We start from the raw sequence: 12,944 nt of genomic DNA on the forward strand, positions 1-12,944 counted from the left end.
TATATATATATATATATATATATATATAAAAGAAACAAAATAAAAACAAGGAGTAGTAAATTATTGAGGAGGAAAAAGAGGGGGTCAAAGGAGAAGAGTAAATGAGGGAGATAGAATGGAGGAAAACAAGAGTGACAAAGGCAAGGTTGTCTCGTGAAGCACCATCCCATGAACCCCCAACAAATTCTGATTTCGTAACGTATCGGACTGTATTATTTTAACAATATAATTAAATAGATTATATTAATTTTTCATTAATATATTATGAAATTAGAAATTTAAATGATGGAATACAAGAAAAATAGAATATGAAATTGAGCTACTATAAAAATATAGAATAAAAAACACAATGAGAAAAAAAATACCGTGATCACATCGAATCGATCCTTACATACAAAATGAATTTTTATCGTGTTATCTATCAGTGGATTTAATCAAATACGATACAATCAAATTGATGTAGTAATCTAAACAAAACATAATAGATATATCATTGTATATATTTAAAAATAACAAGTAAAAGTGAACGGAACCGAGTAATACATAAATCAACTTCTCTTTCTTCATCTCTCTCTATAAAAAAAAAAAAAAAACTCCATTTCTCTTTCTCTCTCTTTCTTCCCAACGCTCGCATTCATTCTTTGCTTCTTCCTTTTATATATCACGAGATCCCCATCTCTGTTCTTCTCTTTCTTTCTCCCATTTTTTCCCTCTTTTACATGTCTTCTTCATACGCTTTCTTTCAATTGTTGAGGTTCAGTTCATTATACTGAAACACTCGGCTTACTGGGAACTATTCAACTTCACATTTTTCCGGCGAAAGAACTGAAAGGGGTTTCGAAAATGTCCGAATCTGGAAGACACATGTCGGAAATAGGACTTGATGGGGTAACTGATCGCTTGAAGAACTCATTGACTTGCGTTGAAGATGGAAATGGAGTTGAAATTAACAAGCCCGATTTTCGAGAACTCGATCTGGGTTCACCTGTTTCTCCATTACGGAATCGACCGCGTGGATTCACCGCTACTACTACTACGACGACGACGACGACTACGACTACGACTACTACTACTAGTAGCAGTTCTAATTCATCTGGATCTGGATCGGTATCGGGTCGGAATGGATCTCATTTGGGTCCGAAAAAGTCCGAATCCAGTCACTCCGGTGAGCTTTCAGGTTCAGTTGAGAGCTCACCGAAGGCGCGTGGATTTAAGCCAGGTCACGCGCGGTCTTATTCCAGTGGTGGCATTGCCGTTAATTCACCTCCGTTAAATGTGCTTCCCACCGGAAACATCTGCCCGTCCGGGAAGATTTTGAAAACCGGCATGGCTAGTAAGTCATCGAAGACTGACGTTTTAGGTTCTGGAACGGGTTATTACGGTCACGGAAGCATAATGCGTGGAGGTGCCGGTGTAAAATCTGGCGGCGGTGCTGTCGGTGGGGCTGACGCCGGTGCTACCCAGACGGCGAATTTGAGAGGGGTAATGGCCGGAGACACAATGAAAAGAGGAATGTTGAATTCTGATCCAGAGGAGTTGAAGAGATTAGGAAATGAGAATTACAGAAAGGGTTATTTTGTTGAAGCTTTAAATCTGTATGATAAAGCTATAGCTATTTCTCCAGGGAATGCTGCTTACCATTGTAACCGGGCGGCAGCGTTGATCGGTCTGAAGCGGTTACCGGAGGCGGTGAGGGAGTGTGAAGAAGCCATTAGGTTGGATCCATCATATGTAAGAGCACACCATCGATTGGGATCTTTGTTACTTAGGTAAGTTGAATAAAGTCTTAATCTTTAGAATGTTTATGAATGTTTTGCTTGTTGATTAGCATAAATCTTGGCAATGTGTGAATAATTTGTAGGTTATACATGTCTAATGCTATAATTTAACACTTCCTGTGTGTGATTTGACCTATAAGAAGTCCAAAATTTATGAACTTTGATGATTTGATCTTCACTTGTGCAAAGGGGGATGCACCAAATGTAGTTGTTTTAGCCGATCTGGAGTTGATGGTTTGGCCTCTTTTGGATTGTTCTGGACATATTACTGTTACATATTCCCTATGTTTGCCCAATTTTTTCTTTTTTCACTGTTACTTATTCCTTATGTTTGCCCATTTTTCACAGGACAGCCCATTTCTCACAGGGTTATCTTTCCATCATTTTTTTGTTCCCCCCTAAAAACTGTTTTTTCCTGGTTCTTAGCAGTCGAAACACTATGTTATTGTTCAATCTATTTGTGATTGCTGTAGTGGCTTACTTTGTGGTTTATTGATTATCTTTAGTAATCGGTGGCAACATCATCCTAGTTCAAGTTTATGTCTTATGATGACGCTCATTTGCATAAATGCAATGGGTGTTAGCAGGCCAAGTGTTTTTGTAGTCATCGTTATTTCCATTTGACTTCAGCTTAATAGTTAAATTCTATTCCTTTTCCAATGTATGTACCTCTAGTTAGATGTTGATAGTTTTTCCACTAACGCTTCTATTGTTGAACACATAATTTTCTTCATGAATTCCCAGTTGCATGCTTGTTTCAGCATTATGTGCGTCCTTATCTGAATTATGTTCTTGAAATTCACCTTGCTTATTTTGCATTGTGATGTAAGCAATCTAATTCTTGCAGTTTCGGGCAGGTTGAGAAAGCCAGAAGTCACATTTGTTTCCAAGGGCATCAGCCAGATCAAGCTGAGTTGCAGAAGCTGCAAGCAGTGGAAAAATATATTGGCAAGTTCACTGACGCACGACGAGTTGGTGATTGGACAAGCATGTTAAGAGAAGTCAATGCAGCCATTGCTTCTGGAGCAGATGCATCTCCTCAGGTAAAGCAAGACTAGTGGTTCAAATGTGGAAGAAAATGATGCATGGAAGTTGAATGCTGATACTGAATTACTGAAATTGAATTTTACAGCTATTTGCTTGTAGAGCGGAAGCTCTTTTGAAGCTACATCAAGTAGAGGATGCAGAATTGAGCTTATCAATTACTCGGAAGCATGAACCATCTGCTGGATCACCACAGTCAAAATTTTTTGGGATGCTTTCAGAGGCATATGTGTTCTTTGTTCAAGCTCAGATTGACCTGGCTATGGGAAGGTCAGTATAGAATGATTTGCTAAGTTTTTGTAAGGTTGTGCGGGAGTAAGAGAAGTTGGATCATGGATATTTGCAGGTTTGAAAGTGCAATCAGTGCAGTAGAGAGAGCTGGACATATTGATCCTCGAAATATTGAAGTATCAGTTTTTCTCAACAATACGAGGTCGGTGGGACGGGCTCGTACCCGTGGCAATGATCTATTTAAATCCGAAAGGTATACTGAAGCATGTGCTGCTTATGGGGAAGGTCTCAGGCGTGATTCTTCAAATTCAGTTCTCTACTGTAATAGAGCAGCTTGCTGGTATAAACTCGGGCAGTGGGAAAAAGCTGTGGATGACTGCAATCAAGCGCTCACTTTCCAGCCACACTACACTAAAGCCCTTCTTCGAAAGGCTGCCTCAAATACCAAGGTAACATGCCATATTAAAATCTTTTCTAGTATATGTGTTCCTAGAAGAATATTAATATATTATTGCTTGCTTTGTTCCCTTCATTGTGTAAAATTAATTTTAACTGTTAATCAATTATAGCTTGAGAGATGGGTTGAAGCTGTCAGAGATTATGAGGTTTTGAGAAAAGCGCTTCCATATGACAGTGAGGTTGCTGAATCGTTATTCCATGCTCAAGTTGCATTAAAGAGATCACGCGGAGAAGACATTCACAATATGAAATTTGGTGGGGAGGTGGAATTGGTTTCTGGTCTCGAGCAGTTCCAAGCTGCGATTTCATCACCTTGTATGTTTTCCTGCACTTGTAGCTTGACCCTCCTTATTCATTTTCTGCAATTCAGAGATTAATTATTATATTGGAAATTGCAGGTGCATCTGTGGTCCATTTTAAAGCAGCATCTAACCTACAATGCAAGCAGATATCCCCTTTCTTAGATACTTTAACCACCAAGTATCCTTCCATAAATTTTCTCAAGGTAATTTCTTTTAGCAATGCCTTGTCTTGCCGCAATTTCTGATTATTTTATATGCACAGCATACATAAACCTTATATTCATTTCCTCTTTTGTGTTGAAGGTGGATGTGGAAGAGAGCCCGGCAATTGCTAATGCAGAGAATGTTAGAATTGTACCAACATTTAAGATATACAAAAAGGGAAGCCGCGTGAAGGAGATGATCTGCCCAAGTCAAGAGGTGTTAGAATCATCGGTGAGGCATTACAGTATTTAAGTGCCATGATTGCAATGTCATTGTGCTTCTTCGTGTTCTCTCATCATTCCAATCACCCGGTATTCTTGCCATTACCTATGACAAAATTGAGCTACTCCTACATAATAATCAATCTCATTAAGGAGCCAATGCAGCCAAATGCCAGCAACCTTCAGAGGGATTAGTTTAGTCTCCTTTTTTCCCTTTTAATTTATTCATTCATTGCTGTCTTGGTTCCTACTTCTTCCCATCTCCATTAATCTTTCTCTTTTCAAATCACTTTTCTTATTATAAAAAAAAAAAAAAAAAAAAAGGCTGCCTGCCTGTCCTTAGTATAAACTTAAGTTGTGAGGAGAAATAGTGAACATTGTAAAATTGATTTTTATGGCCATTTTAAAGAGATGAACAAGTGGCTGTGGCTTTGGATGAGGATCATAAACATGTATATATATGATTTATATATATACATGGGAGGTGGATGTATGGTGGCTATTTATGGTTTAGTGAAAGAAGGATGAATATGATGATGTTATTGATACTATGTTTCTTTGCTCAACTATTCTATCAATAAAATTTCTCATTTTTTTACCTTTTAATTTCTTATTATAATGTATTATATGATGCTGTTATAGAAAGGTTTGATTGTACCCCATTTAACCATTGCGTTATGTATAATTAATTGTGTGGGGCTATAACAAGTTGGTGACTATAATATTAGTTTCTCAATGATAAGGTATAGGGGTAATATGGTCATTGAATATAAAGATTCTAAATTTCCAGCTTGTCACAAGTACACAAATTTTAATTGATGGTGGGTTCTAATGACGTGGTAGGTCTTGTGAATAGAGGGTAGTGTCAGGGTTTGATAGAATTAATTACTCTCTTAAGGGGGGTTGTTGCTCTTGTCCCTTTCTATGGTTTGTCTATTTCCATCCTTTAAAATCTTGTGGCGTTCGAGTCATTTTGCTTGCAAAACGACTATTTTATTGAGTTTGTTACTAGTTATTGATATATGTATCAAGTAACTATAGTCATTTACATATGTAACTATTTTATTGAGTTTGTTAACCGTTATTGATATATATATTAGATAACTCTATTCATGAACAATATCATTATCTTATCCATGTTAGGTTGTAGTTGGAATGGCTAGCATTTTCAATGTAAGGCATGCTTGTATATTACTACTCACATGAAATACACACGCTCCTTAATCTATTGTCCCCTTAACCTACTTCTTCTTGGCTTTAAGTGGGGATGGGTAGGATTTGACATTTGAATATGGGGTGCCTATATAAGGTTGACTTAGTAGTCAATGAAATAGGTGATTTTAAGTTTTAGTTCTAACAAAGGTAAAAGCAACCAACTATTTCGTTCCGTATGTTCAAGTCTTGATGGACAATTATGTGATATTTATACTAGTGCGAGGTGGTAAGGGTTAACAGATACTTGTGAAAACTAGTCGCAATATACTCAAATTGATTTGAACATCTCAATTATAAAAATCTCTATACAATCAAATTTTTTATAAAGGTGTTTTTCCGAATATTTTTTGTTTTCTCAGCTAAAATGCTATAATAAAGGACTTATAATATTATTACATAACATGAAAATTTGTTTCAAGAAACTTAACTATTATAGTGAAATAATGTTACAAATGATGAATGTTACAACAAACTCTAACGAGTCATTCGGTTTGTGAACAAGATATAACATCAAATTTGAGGTATAAATTACTTAAAAAATTAATTAATTTAATTTCAAACTTAATCTTGAAATATTTCAGGCAAAACATATCCATGTACTTGCAAATTGGATAAGTTTGGGATAAACTTATTCCCATTTTAGTTGTCAATAAGTTGTTTTTATTTGTATGTGGGTAGAGTAAAGTTGCCCTCTTCTAGAGGGTTATACTTTTAAGATTTCATCTTTTTTTCAATTGTAAAAAAAATCACATGTAAGCATTTAATTTGCCAACTTCCAAAGAGTCCCCACTCCCAAGTCCCAATAATAATGAAAATTGTGCAATATTTGCGCCGACTTGCTGGCTTTGCCGACTTGTCAGTCGTAAGCTCATTTTTTTGTCTACATATTTCTATTTTCTATGACTATAGGAATTTTGTTGACTTTGTAAGAGATTTTGAACAAATATTCGAATCTTGAAAATATATTTAAAAATAGATATCAATAAATAAAAATTTAATTTTCAATAAATTAGAGCCCATGGTATGAATTTATCGAGAAGGCTAATATAGTTGGAATGGATAGTTATGTACATGTATCATCAGAGCTTTTGGTGAGATGATAAGTATTTTTACGTTTTCTAAAATGACGAGAAATATGTCTGGAGTTAATTGTGTAGCGAAATTGAAGCTTTTGAAATTCGGTTAGCTCGTCTTTTTACTCTTGTCTACTTAAATATCAAAGTTAGTTCGATTGGTGCAAGGTTTGAATTTGTGACTGAGGTTAAGATACAAATCCTCAATTTTTACCAATTGAGTTAAACCTGTAAGTATATAAGTATTTTGTCATTCCTCGATCAGAGATGGACGTAAATTCGTAAGTCACCATAGGTAGGAATAATTGTCTAGGTCTTGTTGTGAAAGAAAAAATTTGTCCCGCTACAGTAGACGGGTTGCTTCTTCTGTCATCGTTGGGGAGTTCTTAGCGAGGAGACCTTACGATAAGTTGCGAAAACAAATGGGATGAAAGGATCGATCCGTTCAGATAATTTCAAAGAAAGACTGTTGACAACAAATAGAGATATTTTTTTCCCTCTTCAAAACACAAGGAAATGCGGGAAGGGTAGAGCTCAACATAGGGTTCAAGAATAGAGTAATTCTTAAGATTCATATAAGAAAAGAGTTTCAAGTCTTTATGCTCTGTACAAGTTATTCCACACACAAGTTCTGGCTAGGATGATTGAGAAAGAGGGTCTTACAAAAAATAAATTAGATTATTTTAACAAGCAGATTTCAATTGAATCTTATAAAGTCGTTTTAATTTTTTTAAAACAAGACTATTTAATAAAAATCTAAATTAATCAAACTCGAAATCGATATAAACATATGATTAGGGGTAGTTTTGTTATCAATAATTAGCTCATGGAGGGTCCAAGACAAAGTATTTTGTGCCCATATACTAGAACTAAAATGCAAAAAGAAATATTTGGGCGGCTGAAAATGACAAATACCTTTCGGCTGGGGAAACGTGATATTCTTTAAACTTATAAAAATATTATTTTATGTACTATAGTCTATATATTTATATATTTTTTGCATAAATATTTATTTTTTTCATTTTATAAATATCACTACTTGTATAGCTAATACATCCACCTTGTATCCTCAGATATTTTATTTGTTTTCTTTTTGCAATTAAGAGAACGGCATGTCTGCGTCCTTACTATCGGCGTCTTTATCGAGTTTTAAATATTTGTATGACTATGAATTTTTTCACTAAAGCTAAAAGAGACATTTTATCGTTATATTGATTCTAATTATAGAAATATATGATATTTTTTTTGAGACAAACTAAAAATAAATTGCTATAAATTAAGACAAAAAAATAGTTATTAATATACCTCAATTTGACATTCAACTATAAGTATTAAATTAGCTAAAATAAGTTGATGCATAAATCAATTTTGGATAAGTTTTTTATTTTCCGGTGGGGAAAAGCAGAACAAGGAGCATTAATAAGATATTTTATTAAATATGCTAAATCAATAATCAAATTAATAAGATATTTTTTTATCAGTTTTCGACTTATCGATTTTGATCCTTAACGGTTCAATTTTCGGTTTAATCAATAAGAAAATGCTTATAAAACAAATATATGACTTCTCTAATAAATTTGACACGAGAAGACAATAATGTGACTTTACAAATGCTCATAAAATAGAAACAATAATAACAAACATGAAAAAAACTATACATGTGTAAAGAGAAATTAAGAGGAATATGGTTCTTGCTTTAGGTTTTGACAGGTTGTATAATGTGAAGTTGTGAAATCAAATCACAGTGAAGTATGAATTGAAGGCTAAATGACAAATACATAACTAGTAAGATATTGAAATTAATGTTTAATACTTATGTATAGGTAAAAATAGTAAAATGCTATAGTCTTAATGGACTATCAATTTACCCAATGACCCAATATTAAAAACCAATACCGAACCGATAACCCGATATTTTTTCTTATAAAACCATCAAAAAATCGTTAACACAATAACCAATAGCAATAAATCAATAACATTTTTTTCAATTCAATTTATCGGTCAGTTCGATTTTCGCACACCCCTACCCCTATTCAATGACATAGGAGAGATTGACATAACTTGTGAGAGATTAGGTACGAAGTATGTAAAAAATAGAAGTATGACACATTCGAATTCAAATCATCCTTCATTATTGCCCTTTGTAAAATGTAATTGTTACTCTCGTGGATATATAGCTCATACAATAACAACATACATGGAGATACGAAAACTAATTTCGATAGACTATTGACTTAAAAAGAAATATACTCAAAGTAGTTCAAAAAAGAAATTAACAAAATTGAAGAAGTCATGATAAAATGTTATGATAACATAACACAATATTCTAAAAGAATAAATCATCTAAAACATGATAATACTATAATTGAAGTAATAAATTTTTTATAATATTTTATAGGGATAAGACACAAGTATCCCCTAGACTATTATCAAACACACACCTTGTTAGTGTGATATTTTAATATTAATAAAAATATATGGCAAAAGGTTCTGGTGGACCCTTATACTTGTATGAGTTTCTATTGTGCATCCTCTACTTACCACTTTGTCAATTGAACCCTTGAACTCAATAAAACACAATTTAACAAACCCTTCTAACCGTTGACCAGACTTATGTGTCATTAGGATATGTGAGTTGGCAAAAGTGTGTAACTACACGCCTCTTAAGGCGAGTGAATAACAATTTTACTTAAAAATATTAAAAATTATAAAAGAAATAATTTTTTTTAAAAACAATTAATTAAAAAATCCCTTCTTCTTCATACATTACACCTATTTTTCAGCCATCTCCATCCCCTGCCTAACCCCTTTTCCTTTCTTTTCCACAATCTATTGTCATCTATTTAGCAGATCTAGGGCACCTCCTTGAGTCCACTAATTCATTGACAGAAGGAGAGAGTGCAGCCCTCGAGAAGCTGGAAAGTACCCATGTGGCACACCATCCACAAGCACTCCAAAGTCTTCATTACATAAACATCCATGTATCAAATTCCGCCATTTCTCACAAAAGCCCATTGGAGAGAGCGACACTGGTGGTGCTCGCCGAAGACCACTGATATGCAGTGGAGTGTGAGAGAGAGGCGCGACTGGTCAGCGAAGGGAAGAATGAGGTCGGTGAGGGTGCAAGGATATTCTAATCATGGCGGCGAAAATGGTGATAGTGTGCGGTAGAGATAAAGACGAAAATGGTAATGGTGTTCGGCCCGATCTAGTAGTGCGGTGGCTTTATTTTTTTATTTTGTGGAGGTTGGAGAAGGAAAGAAAAATGGTGATATGTGCAGCGGAGATGCATGCAAATGAGGGAGAAAATATGGGTGGTTTCGTCGGCAAAAATGACGACGGCGGCGACGACTTTGGCGTGAAACAGTGGGAATGAGAGAGAATGCATGGAGTTTTATTTTTTTTAAAAATTTAAATTTTATTATTTTACCTTTTATTAAACAATTTTGATTAATAAATTTTAAAAATAATTATGACATGGCGTTAATATATCTGATGTGGATATGCCATGTCATTTACGTAAAGGAGAGTGAGTTACACATATAGTTGGAGGGGTTTAAAAAACTCATTTAATTGAGTTTAAGAGTTCAGTTGACAAATGATAAAGTAGTATAGTTCACAATACAAATACATACAAGTATAAGAGTCCACCAAACCCTTTTGCCAAAATATAGCATGTGTCATATTATGTATCACGTTATGTCCAGTGGTGGACATTACATTTGTGTCTCTTTACTCTCATCAATTGTGGAAGAAAGTGGTAATTACTTATTAAGTAACTTACGCAACCACCAACTCTTCATCTTTATTCTTGTAACATATAGGCCATTCACCTTTTCTATTAGGCATAATACATAAATATGCCCTTTAACTTGGTTTCAAATCACATTTATGCCCTTCAACTTTGGGTGTGCACAAGTAGACACTTACACTTGTATAAAGTTGAATAAATAGACACACATGTCCTACATGACATCCTACATGTCCTACATGACATCCTACATGTCATTTTTTGTCCTACGTGGTGTTCTGCGTGTATTGTGCCACGTAGGACTCATGTATCTACTTATACATACCCAAAGTTGAAGGACATAAATATGAAATGATGCTAAGTTAAAGGACACATTTATGTATTATGTCTTTCTATTAACTATCCTATTATCTTTCTATTCATTATAAGTAAGATCTCTTCCCCGCTATAAATAATGATTATCTTTCTTTGAATTGAATACAACAAGAGATGTATAAGGAAATATAGAGTGAAAAATATGAGTAATATTATATTGTGTATATTGAGTTAGTGTAGTGAAACAAAGAATTGAGACAAATAAAATATTATGCATAATACATAAACATGACCCTTCACTTGGCTTCAACGGACAACCATGCCCTCCAGTGTGCACAAGTAGACACTTAAACATGTATAAAATTGAACAAGTAGATACACATGTCCTACATGACATAATACATGTAGGATGCCACATAGGGCGCAAAATTGCCATGTAGGACGAATGTGTCTATTTGTTCAATTTTATACAAGTTTAAGTGCTTACTTGTGCACACCCAAAGTTAAAGGTTATAGTTATCAACTGATGCCAATTAATGGTCATATTTATATATTATGCCAAAATATTATAAGTCTTCAACTATATTAACTATACAAATGAGAGTATTTATATGTTGAAGGAATGTGTTCTTTTGTGGAGCTTTAGACTCTTCAACTAATCCAGAGTTGTTTGAATTGTACGACGTTGTTGAGTTGTTATATCCTGGAGGGGACAGGTCAAGAAATATACTGATGCATCAATGTAGATTATGTCACAAGGTTTGAATCTCCTTAAGAGAGTGAGATATTCGCGCCTCAGTCTAAGATTATTTATTTATTTTTTGTCATTTTATTTTCAACTGTAATTTATTTTATTTGTGGTATATTTTACCAACACACCTTAACTATACTAAGGCCCTCAACTCATTATTTTTGTAATTTTATATATTTTTTTGCTTATGTGGCACACTTCGTAACTCGACATATTTGAGACGTGTGAGAGATGTTTATGTGGCACGTAAGCAAAAAAAATGTACAAAATTACAAAAAAATGAATTCAGAGGTAGTAGAACCCTAATTTAATTAAGATGTGTCTCTGAGATTTCGATCATACTCTAAGGGGGTACTTGTGCGTTATCCCTATTTTATATAAAGATGTATGTCATATTTTTATTAATATCGCGTATGGATAAATTTTTACTGTGATGCTCCACTATAGTAACTCCAAACGTCATAATCCTTCTTTTCTATTTGCTTTGATTTCTATTCACTCTACTTTCATGACATGGCACGAGTCATGACTTACACGAATTAGTAAAGTTTGACTCGAACGATGCACATTATATTATGTTTGTTTCCACAAAGTTGATATTCGTAGCAATAATTATGGCCTATAATAAGTAAGTCGACTAAAAGTGTAACTATTATTCGCAATTAGTGTGGCCGATAATAAATTGGCCTAAACTATATACCAGTGGAAACAACTATAGTTGCCACCAAAAGAAAGAATTAGATCAATTATATCGCCACTAAAAGTTAGTATTAATTGCAAAATAGCGCCAGTCGCAACCAAAAACTAAAGTGGCAACTATTGTCTTCGCTAAAATATGTACTTCTACCACTACTACAAAGTAATCATTAGTAGCAACTTTAGTCACCTCTAAAAGATATAAAACTCGCCACTAAAAGTTCGTATTAGTGGCAACTAGAGTCGCCGCGAAAGATTAAACTGTCGTCACTAAAATCTGGTATTAGTGGCAATTATAGTCGCCGCGAAAGGTTATAGTTGTCGCCACTAAATGTTATTATTAGTGGCAATTAGAGTCGCCGCGAAAAGTTATACTATCGCCACTAAAAGTTGGTATTCGGGGCAATTAAAGTCGCCGCGAAATGTTATAATTGTCGCTACTAAAAGTTTTTATTAGTGGCAATACTGTCGTTGCTAAAGGTTATTTTGTAGCCACTAAAAGTTATTATTAGTGGCAATTAGAATCGCCGCGAAAGGTTATAACTGTCGCCACTAAAAGTTTGTATTAGTGGCAATTAAAGTTGCTGCGAAATGTTATAATTATCGCTACTAAAAGTTTGATTAGTGGCAACTACTGTCGTTGCTAAAGGTTATTTTGTCGCCACTAAAAGTTATTATTAGTGGCAATTTGAATCGCCGCGAAAGGTTATTTTGTCGCCACTAAATGTAATTATTATTGGCAATTTCTGTCGCCGCTAAAGGTTATATTTGTCGCCACTAAAAGTAATTATTGTGGCAACTACAGTCGCCGCCAAAAGTTCGTTTTGTCGCCACTAAAAGAAATTATTAATGGCAACTGCAGTCGCCGTGTAAGGTTATATTTGTCGCCACTAAAAGTACTTAT

General features: G+C 34.4%; 1 protein-coding gene across 1 annotated transcript; it reads left to right on the forward strand.

Annotated features, from left to right (window-relative positions):
• The first annotated feature begins 593 nt into the window (after positions 1 to 593).
• Positions 594 to 4,711, forward strand: LOC102604617 (TPR repeat-containing thioredoxin TTL1). The gene is made up of 7 exons (XM_006348233.2): positions 594 to 1,769; positions 2,626 to 2,821; positions 2,911 to 3,092; positions 3,169 to 3,502; positions 3,623 to 3,827; positions 3,911 to 4,017; positions 4,118 to 4,711. Exons 1-7 carry the CDS (start codon positions 844 to 846, stop codon positions 4,268 to 4,270), a joined length of 2,103 nt encoding a protein of 700 aa, XP_006348295.1. The 5' UTR covers positions 594 to 843; the 3' UTR covers positions 4,271 to 4,711.
• The last annotated feature ends 8,233 nt before the right edge of the window (positions 4,712 to 12,944 follow it).

The sequence above is a fragment of the Solanum tuberosum genome, unplaced genomic scaffold (genome assembly GCF_000226075.1).
Source record: "Solanum tuberosum cultivar DM 1-3 516 R44 unplaced genomic scaffold, SolTub_3.0 scf00096, whole genome shotgun sequence".
NCBI lineage: Eukaryota > Viridiplantae > Streptophyta > Magnoliopsida > Solanales > Solanaceae > Solanum > Solanum tuberosum.

Coding starts and splice junctions, on each gene's coding strand:
- LOC102604617 (XM_006348233.2), top strand. CDS start 844: ATGTCCGAATCTGGAAGACACATGTCGGAAATAGGACTTGATGGGGTA. Junction 2,822..2,910: donor GAGCAGATGCATCTCCTCAG/GTAAAGCAAGAC, acceptor TGAATTTTACAG/CTATTTGCTTGTAGAGCGGA. Junction 4,018..4,117: donor CTTCCATAAATTTTCTCAAG/GTAATTTCTTTT, acceptor TTTGTGTTGAAG/GTGGATGTGGAAGAGAGCCC.